The sequence below is a fragment of the Pterocles gutturalis genome, unplaced genomic scaffold, assembly GCF_000699245.1.
Source record: "Pterocles gutturalis isolate BGI_N339 unplaced genomic scaffold, ASM69924v1 scaffold6234, whole genome shotgun sequence".
Taxonomy (NCBI): Eukaryota; Metazoa; Chordata; class Aves; order Pterocliformes; family Pteroclidae; genus Pterocles; species Pterocles gutturalis.
Window position 1 is genome coordinate 4150 of NW_010130465.1, and position 10588 is coordinate 14737.

The 10588-nt window shown below is 37.1% G+C and overlaps 1 protein-coding gene across 1 annotated transcript; it reads right to left on the reverse strand.

Annotated features, from left to right (window-relative positions):
• Positions 1 to 2140: 2140 nt before the first annotated feature.
• Positions 2141 to 10330, reverse strand: PSMD12 (proteasome (prosome, macropain) 26S subunit, non-ATPase, 12). Its single transcript, XM_010080226.1, has 12 exons — positions 10243 to 10330; positions 9203 to 9234; positions 8917 to 8976; positions 8541 to 8669; positions 7422 to 7529; positions 6364 to 6468; positions 5963 to 6112; positions 5702 to 5836; positions 5047 to 5159; positions 4485 to 4659; positions 3905 to 3982; positions 2141 to 2582 (listed from the first exon to the last, which is right to left on the reverse strand). Exons 1-12 carry the CDS (start codon positions 10328 to 10330, stop codon positions 2373 to 2375), a joined length of 1383 nt encoding a protein of 460 aa, XP_010078528.1. The 3' UTR covers positions 2141 to 2372.
• Between the last annotated feature and the right edge of the window lie 258 nt (positions 10331 to 10588).

A 10588-nucleotide genomic window follows, 5' to 3' on the forward strand; every position in this document is an offset into this window, starting at 1 on the left:
CAAGATCAAAGATCTTCGATCTCGGTGCCAGCATGCCTCTGTTAACCTTTAATTGCTCATGGATGAGTTATAGCTGACATATATCTGCAGTCCTGAGATGAACTAGCACCAAAAGTTTACAACTTGTCTTTTTTCCTAGCAACCTGAATGTGACCACCTTTTCCAGATCAAGACATACTCCTTTTCTTTTCATGAATAGTAGTCCAACAACAACAACAAAATCTCCAAGCTAAATGAATAGATTCTTTTCCACTCACTTGGGCTTAATGTAGAGCCTAATAATTCTACAGTTTTGTTTTAAAGCTCCTCTTTTAACTTTGTAATGTGTGGGGAGGCCAACCCCAAGGGATTCTTGGTTCTAGCACCAAGTACTAGGTACACACAGGTGTATCTCACTCTCAGGACAGAGTTACGTATGATTACAGACCATGAAAGTGAACCTTCATAATCCTTCTGAATTGAGTTTTAAGGAGATACCTGGACTGTTGAAAGATTAAGAGTGCTTCCATGTTCTTTCCATGCTGACAGCAAAAGGTGGTTGCGAGGAGAGAGAAACCACCTCCTCTCTCAAACAAACTCATGCTCTAAATGCAAACAAGGGCAGCAGAGAGGGATATAGCAGAGAGGGAAGAGGATCCGCAAGAACCACAGAAAGTGGGCCAGGGAACCACTGACCCATTCCGCTGTAGGATAAAAAGGAAAAGAGGGTTGGCTGGGGAAACAGGTCCAGTATCTCTCATCTGCTATCAAGGAGTCCGTAAGTTTAGATGCTTGGGGTTGTAAATTCCAGACCAGATTTGCAAATGGAAGAAAAAGGTTTATGGTAAGAAGAACAGGGAGAGACAAGTTCCCACTTCCCCTGATAACCCATGGTTCCAGCTTCCGATACCTCTCACCTCAGTTTCCAGAAGACTGAACAAGGTCAAAACAGAAATAAGTTACTTTGTTCATTATCCTAGCAAGAGCCAGTTTTGCTTATGCTACTAAGGCTAGCTTTGCAAAGACCAGTACATCCCATTCTCAGACATGACTGTGACAATATTTGACACAACTTGGGAAATTTGGATTACAATACAATTTAAGAAATTGGATGTGAGGCATTCTATGCATTCTAAACAGTCTGCTCCTCCTTCTCCCTTCCCTCACTGATAGTTCAGCTGTTTTCCTGTTGCTTAAATGCAGGAGCTAGATTAGTATGTCTTGATACAATTACTTGCCTCTAAAATCACATTCCCGAGTTTCCCTTAAGCTATGTCCAAAGTCTACATTTCAAATGCAAATCACTGCATCGAAGCTTTCATCTTTTCCTGTCCCTTCACAGACTTGCCTCACTCAAAATCACTGTCTAAAGTTTCCTGACTTGGTGTGTATTCATATGATAATTACCGGTGCTAAGAGTGTTAAGGTTAAAAGTTCAGTGTGCTTTTAAAGAGACAGGATTTATACAGACTTCAATACATCAATTAAAATTATAGTCTCTACCTAATTAATTATGAACAGAATAGTTAGTTATGGCTAGCATTAAAAATCATAAAAAACAGAGCAAATTCACTCTTATTATACTATTTGACTCTTATACTATTTGTGCTATTATTTTACTTTCTTCAAAAAAAAAAAAAAAAAAAAGGAACAGGGACATGGGGAAAAGTCTACAGCTTCCCTCCATTACAAGCAGGTTAAAGCAAATAAGGGGATGTTATCCTGTCTGAATACAAGACATTCAGTTATGAGAAGCAGCAGCTTTGAAGTACTAAATTAATTGCATAGTTGCTATTGCAGCCATTACAAACTGTAAAGACATAACAGTGAAAATTAGTGACTTGCACCGAGCAGACAAGATTCAGGTAGATTTCTCAGTCAGTTCAGAATTAATACAGCCTGTAGTCCCAAATCACAAGAAATAGCATTATTCTTAAGCATGAACACACAGAATTTTGTTCCAACAGTATCTTGACATAACACTACAATATTATCATTGTAAGTTACCTCAACGCATGCTACTGTAAAACCCTGGGATTTTTTTATTTACAGTATATCCTCTCAATCACAGCCTCAAAAATAGTCCTGTATGAAATAACCAGAGAATTATGTGTGAGATGAAGCTATACATGGAAAAGAAGAAATCACAAGACTACTATGATACAGGCAATACAGTTTTATTATGTTCTTTCACCAACTGTAGCAAAAACATTTAACAACTGAATGAATAATCAAGGGAACTTAATTGTCAACAGGAATTTCAGAATTATGTTCTAAATTTTAGACCAGGAAGGCTTGACAGGGAGAAAACAAACCATATACACACTGTAATAATAGTCTCTATTATGAAGATTTAATGCCTTCTTTCAAAGCACTGAGATTATTGAGGCACCTTACTGCAGGTTATGTATCATCTCCTCTTTGGCAATGAGATGCGTGGTTTTGTTAACTAGGGCCATTAGTGAGTTGAGCTTGTGAGACCAGTCATTGAGGATATTGTTTGGGTCCTTAGGCCTCTGAAAATTGATAATTCCTGCCAGCCTGTCTACTTTAGCAAAGATGGTCTTATTAACTACTAGGTTAGACAGGAACTCCTCCGATTCCTGAAAAGACAAACAGCCGTAAGTCAAGAAAACAGCATTTTTATCTACAAAGCATCAGTATTCCTCCCAAACAGCATTAAAGCACAGGGAACAAGGTTTTCTTTATACTTAACAGCTGTAGTAATACTGTACTTAAAAAAAGGCAGAATACTTTAATGTTACACGTGTTGGCACAACAAGCTACTAGCATCATCTAGTCAAAAACTTTTTTTCATTTGACCTATAACTGATTATCTTTCATGAAATTAAAAGTCTAATATACTACACCAACAGACTTTTTTTATGCATTGGGAGCACTTGACTACACAGACATAACAACAAGCCTTCTGAGAGGCAAGGCATTGGAAAAGCCCTGGGAATTACTGACCACTGTCAAAGCAAGTTTATTCCAAGTTTGTGGAAAAGAGCAGATTTAATTAAAAGACAGGGTAAAGCTTTTCATTTGCTCCTGAAATACCAATATGCCATGATGTATGAATCTCTTTGGAAAGCTCCTGTAAAGCCAAAGGGGGATGGCAGGAAGACTACTTCACCCCATGTTCCCAGAGTACAACCGTCTACAAAAAGGGACATTTAAAGGTGAGGAACCCTGTATCTTCAGTCAGTTTCAATCACCCATTGCCAAGAACTTTTGAACAGTGAAACACAAGACAAGAACCTCCAGCATTTAAATGGGACCTGGAATATAAATTAATATTTAAGAGCAGCTTTTGCCTTACTGGCACATGCATCATGACATTGAGTTCTGCCTGGATTAAAAACCAGTTTTCTCACTCCCATAAAGGCAAGAAAATATACTCAAGTCTTTGTATTGATTAGTAGTGACAAATATTCGGGTTAATACTATTAATCCCAACAGATTTTTACACTACTTCTCATAAGAACAACCCAATGAACTAAGTTCACTTAATGCTCCCTGTTCATCTCTATAGCATGCTTTGTTCTTCTGTCAGAGCTGAAAAGCACTGGTAACATTACCAGAGGAATTAAACGAAGGATGAAGCTAAAACAGCTACAAGGATAATACAAAGGCAGATATATAGAGATATAACAACAGATACTATATCCATGAACATTCATAAACACGTGAGTGTAAACTCTTGAGAAGTTTGTACCAAGCAGTGTATTTCTACAACGCTATGTCTTTCTGCATTATCTGTAAAACAATGCAATGATTATCTAATGGCACTACTTACAGAGCTTTTTAAGCTAAAAAGAGAACTCAAAGAGAACATTACTCTGCTTACCGCATATTTTTGCCACAAAGACATGCACACATACACTTCCACGCCCTTTATAAGGATAAGCAAAGCCACACTTACGTCAACAGACAGGTCCAGGAGCTGTGCCATTCTCTTCATTGTAATTCTGGTATAATATTTAGCCATTATTCTAATATTCTGGAATAAAAGTGTTCAGAGTAGAGGGTTATGTACAAAAAATATTTGAAGCAGGCTGCAAAAATATAAAAGTCACTGTTAAAAGCAGATTAGGAGCTGTAGTGCTCTAACAGCAGTCCAGCATAAGGTACGTGAGCAAGTTGTGAACAGCTCTTCTACTTGGAAAAGGTATAAAAGTTTCTACATGACAAATTAGTAAATAATGAAATCAACTAATTACGAATTTAATACAAAACAAGACTCTCAAGTTTCTGCTCCACTACAATATGAATTTGGGTGCAATATGCTCTTTTTTCTGGCAACTGTGACAAATACCTCTCTATATTAAAGATATATGAGCAAAAAAAATGGTGAAGATATAATACAACGGAAAAGGCAACTTACCTGCTGCTTTAGTACATACTTTTTTTGTTTCTCTATGTAACTAGAATATGGCAAGCAACAATAATTTTTACTTGAGGCACTGAATACACAGCTAATGCTTAAAGACAGCCATACTTACATGTTCCACAACTCTATTCTTTAAATCTTTCCATCTCTTTTCACCTTCCTCTGTACAGCCAAAAACATCTGTTGCAGGACTGTCAAGAGATCCTTCTCTCAGTTCTTTCCCATATTCTTCAACTAGGGCAGTCCATCGCATCAATTCCATGGTGGTAAATAGTTTTAAGAGGTCTCTAAATGGTTTAGTAAAGTTGATTTACAATCCTGTATTAATAACGCTCATTTCATAATAGATCTTTGATCTTAAATAGATCAAATAAATAATCTTAAACGTTTTAATTTTATTAGCATTAATATTCATTGTTCTTCATGAATATACTCTGTAATGCTTCACACTATCAGGGGCAGCTCAAGTCAGACTGTTTCTAGTAAACATTTCTCTTAGACATTTATTTTAATGTAGAACTTGCATAATTATTAAAATTTTGCAGTATTTTTTGTACAGCATAAAATTCTGAGATGCTTACAGCAGACTCGGCATAAACAGATTTCACTTGTACAGCTAGCTAGTGAGAGACACTTTTTTTACCCAAGAATTGTTTATTAGAAAGGATACTTACTTATACTTCGGGATTTCTTCTAGCTTTTTGTCACTACTAATTCTGTGCACCAAATCAGATTGTTCATTATCATAAGGTGAAAGAATAACATAAAGAACAACGCTCTTCAGTGCCTGTTTAAGAGGAAAGAGGGCTGGTTTTACCCATAATTAACCAGAGGAATTGAAGATGCTGCTCACAGAGCTTAGAGTTTAAAATGTAAAAGGCTTAAGGCCACTGTATTAAGAATTTATGGTGAAATTGATGTCATCTCGCAGAAATGAACCCTGCTTCACAGCGATACATTTAAATTGATTCAGGTTAACTAAAATTCTAGTATTTAAAATACATGAAAAAAGAATGTCAAATGTGTAACATTTGTACTGCACACAAAATGATATCATTTATATCACACTGGCACAGCTGTTTCTAATTTCTGTACTTGTATAAAACAGACAAGACATTCTCAAGATTTCACAGAATATAATGAAGATGTTACAAATATTAATTTGAAATCAACTTTTTGCATCTGTTTTCAACCAACCAATTTAACATAGCCATTAAGAAAAACTAAGAACAAGAGACGGATCAGCTATTTAATCTGCTGTAAACTGATTTGGTAATGATACGGCGGTTTGCCATATGAAAATACATTTTGTATGCAATGGTTTTTTACCTGCTGCCACTTTTCACTTTCAGCCTGGATACATGGAGTATCGTAAATGGCTCTGTAGTGCTTACAGATGGAGAGGTAGGAGCCTTCATGCTGATCCAGCTGGATCATTAAGTTGTAATATTTCAACTTTAGTTTCTGAAACAGTATCAAGCAGTAAAATTAATACAGCTCCATGAATCGGTTGAACAAAATCCAACTTGATCCCAAAAGACAGAAGAATTTGGGGGGGGGAGAGGAGAGAGAAATCCTCCAATGACTTACTTCTGTGTTTTCTTCTTGAAAAAATTTTGTATTAATTTTTTTGCTGATAATTTGAGTCCGAATATAGTCTTTTACAGCTAGACAGAGTCTCATCTGCTCCAAAATAAATTCTACACGTTCTTTCTTTTCCATTGAACCATAGGTTTCCACCTAAAATTAAAATGTAACTATTGAACACTGTCAAAGTCAAGTAAAGTCTTAACTGTAACAAGAAAAGTGGGAGGTTGTCGGGGGGAAAAAAAACCAAACCAAAAGAAACCAAAACAACAGAAAAAACAGCTACTCCAGAGCAAGGGAAAATGGAGAAAAGGTTATTCATTTGTAAATTATAGCCCCCACTTACACTGGAACAATCTACTAACACTGAACTCAACGCAGTTGTTTTCCAAATAGCAGGTTACCTGCAATTCTTGCAGAATAGAGGCAGCCTCTTTCACTTCACCGTTCTGTTCTTTTATCGTTGCAAGTGTCTTTGTCAGGCGAGCACGTTCAATTTCCACATATATCTGAAATCAGAAATAGTAGTTTAAACATCGGAATTTTCTAAAGAAGAGGGCAAACTCTAAGACCACAAGCCCACTAAGACAAATACTTGATGTTTTGATACAACCAGTTAATTCCTTGTATATCCACACACTACACTGACACTATCCACAATATACACAGATAAAATATGATGGATAGTTGACACACCACAAGTATTTGGACCAAATTAATCTAAAAAAAATAATGTCTACATTCATCTACAATTCTTTAAGCAAACATAAAAGGATGTGCACTGTGAATGAAGTCTTAAGATATTTTGTCTACTAAAATACACTGAAACAGATATGAAGTTAAGACTTAAATGGTTAATGGGTACTATGTACTACTGTTTGCATTATTTCACTCACTCCTGACCACCATAAATCAACAATACTTGATTACTAACAATTTAAACTAACTTTGAACAGACAAAAGCCATAACACTGATACAAATTTGCCTTAATTGCTTATTTTCTTAAAGCAAAAGGAATATTATGTAAATCATTGCTTTGATATCACCTGTTTACTGTAACTGTACATACCGCCTTGCTAAGTGCAGGAGAAATAAAACTAAACCTACCCATTTCTCTAACAAATTCAAATACGTAACATTCTAAAAAGTTAAAAAAAAAAAAAAAAAAAAGGGCATTTTAGAACTCTGAAATGTATTATTAATTATATTAATAATACATCCAAATATCTATGTTATAGAAATATGACTAGTGTTTCAGCAAATTATTTAAATATGAAATCTGGGAAATATTTTCAGTCTTTTGGAAATAAATACACTACTTGGCTTCTCAGGTTAACTTAAAAATTACTTTTGCTCCTATTTGAACAAGATTAAAAAATAATGTTACGAAGCCATGCTTTTAAAGAAGGTGAACATTTTTATTCTACCTTTTAGACATTCAGTCTTAAAACAAAATCTTACTTTTCCTTCTGTAACCATACGCAATGTGTCAATTAGCCGCAGTTTGACTGGCAAGTCTGTGATGTCTTCAACGTAAGTGCAGCACTGCTGGACCATTTTAGCAACTGCCTAGTACAATAACAGAAAAGAAAAACATACTGCGTTTTTAGATTTCGCAAATACACTCAAACTATAACACTCAGAGATAAGTACTAGTTTCATATCAAACTAAAGAGACTCATTTCAACAAAAAGCATGCAAGATACACCTCATCACTTTGCTTCACAAAAATGTGTAAAATGATGCTAGCGACTGATGCTACAAGTCAAATGTGATGCTGTTCTGTCATGTCTTTCATCTCAGTTTTTCCAATGACATTCAAAGTAATTCATCCCACACGGTTCTCTCTTGAGTAGTACTCCTCTTCTGCCAAAGCCACAAGACCCTCACAGGGACTGACAAAACGTATCTGTTTCCCCTAAGACCTGCATGGGTGAAAGAAGGTGGATCTTCTCCTAAGTGCGTGCACTAGCCCTTCTCTTTAAGACACCAGTACATTTTTCAGGAAGGGAAGGAAGAGGGATAATTGTTTCTGACTGACGCTTTTCCATCTCTGCATATTCCCAGACAGGCACGAATAAGGCAGCACCCTTCGATGGCAATCACAGGGACTGGAATATGTTCTTCTGGTAACAACGCTGACAAAGCTGCTACAATTATTATTAAAACACCTTCTTAAAAAAAACAGAGTGAAACTTCTAGAAACTTCTTCCACAAGAAAATTCAGCTGAAATGGTGGAAGTCTTCAGCCACAGTTCGTGCAAGTTAGAGAACTGTACTCTACATTTATACAAACTCCTAATGTTTCTGCACATTAACAAGTCATTAACCTTTTTCTTCCTAAAGCAATGATGCCACCCACCTGCTGCTGACATCTAATTAAGTCAAACTAAACACACAGCGCAATAAACTTTGTACGTTCTTAAATGCAAGTGCCTTCCAAAACATCAACAGAAGATAATAAAAATATATTCAGGCAGGTGCTACAAAGTCAGGAAAGTCCCTAGACACAAAGGGGAATCAGATACATAATACAGCTCCAAGTAGAATTTTATTCTTTGCTTCAAGCATTAAATTCACCTGTTTTAACTGACTTCTTCTCTTTGATAGAAGAATAATATTTTCGTTAAGAGCATCCCAGTCTTTAGCTTCATAACACATTTTCACTATAGCAACTAAGATACGGGACGTGGAGACCATGTCAGATGCCTGTAACAAAGACACAACATATTAGTGATGGGATAAACAACCTGCAGACCTCTATTACTTACACTTCTATTACACAAAGGGGGAAAAAAAATATTTTACCTAGCCTAACTGATTTGCTTTTTAAAGAAAAGAACAACAAAAGAGAAAGACTGATACTCCAATTCCCTTCACGACTTTAATTCAGTGGAGGAAGAAGGGGGTGTGTAGGACAACCCAGCATCAATGTTGCACGCCATATGCTACTTACCGTTCGTGTTTGTTTTTCCAGGGAGAGAAGGTTTTCAATTACTTCTTGCAATCTTCCTTCCTAATGGAATAAGCAAAGAATTGTGAAGAATGAGTGAAGAACACAATTCAGATTAAATTGAGAGTAGCTCTAATTCTCATGTAAGTAAAAAACATAGGCTAGCCTGTACACTCATTTTAAAAGGTTTTTTCTTCCTTAAAAAAAACATACATAGCATTAACATTAAACATATGGTTCTACACACAGATTAAACTGGAAAGGTCCTGCTTTCACTTTTGCCCAATACCTGCTGTAAGTTGTCTGTCTGAAGCGAGAAACCTAGCAAGTTTCAGACAGGTTTGGTTAGCTCACATTCACTGAGCTTGATGGAAGACTGATTCTTTCCTAGTCAAAACAGAGCTTTAAATGAGAACAGATACGCAATTAGATACCTTGGACAAAAAATTGTTTTACTATTACTTTAGTCTACATTCATCATTTCTTAATTACGGTGTACTACAGAAAGAATAAACTAAATGCTTTACAGCCTAAGCATGGAATTATAATAGTCCTGCTTCTTGGGTTTTCAGAACTATATTTATCTTTGTTTAGAGGAGTTAAAGATACCACAAGGTACTTTGAGTCCTAAGTTGTAACTCCTAGCAAATACCTTGTAAAAAAAATGTTACTATGGGAGAAACTGTAACAGCCCATGGCAACTGTGGGGCTCCAAAATAATTGTTAGAAACTAGGAAACTAATAACAAAAAAAAGAGAAAATGAAATTTGTTTCTAAAACATACCTACACTACTGAAATCTTTTAAACTATATACAATGGTTTGTCAAGGATGTGTTCTTACTGCCACAAAATTTACACATTCTGTAGCAAGCAAACATGGTCACGGTGTCCATACTTACGCAGAGCTGTGCCCCTGCGATAAAACACCTGTGCCTGCTCCCATACAATATAGTCTTAGGAGAGCGTAAGATGCAATTTACCTATATTAAGGCTACTACCCTCGGAATTCTACAGTATGCTATATAGTAAAATATGTCTAGCACAAGACGACACATGGTTCAAGAGGAGCATTCGCAGCATGTAGAGAATCAGATGCCACCCTACTCAGAAAGAACGTTAACAGCAAATCCAATCTGTCTGTTCTGAGGTCTGAGATATCGAAGAATCTCTGTGCTACAGAACAAATCCATAAAAAATCCTTAGGATACACCATACGCACGATTTACCTCTACGATCATCAGCAGACTATGTGGTTTCCAGTTGAAGAATCTCTGTGCTACAGAACAACTCCATAAAAAATCCTTAAGATACACCATACGCACGATTACCTCTACGATCATCAGCAGACTGTGTGGTTTCCAGAGGAGACGCCAGGCTGCCTACAAGCCTGCCATGCCTCTGGTCCTCCATCCCCATCTTTTGGGGCACGTACATCACCGAGTCAGGAGGCTGCAGAGCGCTGCCCGGCTGAGCTGACACAACACCAACGGCACGAAGGCAGCTTCGCCGCACAGCAGCCCTGGGGTGAAGCAGCACCTACGTGCCTGCCCAGCCGCGCTCGCCCACGGAGAGTGGCAGCAGGTAAAAGTCACGTCCCCTCTGGTGGACTCGGGCCTTCCTGTCCCCTCACCTGCGGGGCTGCACCCTGACATCTCCCCTCTCCCCCACCGCCCC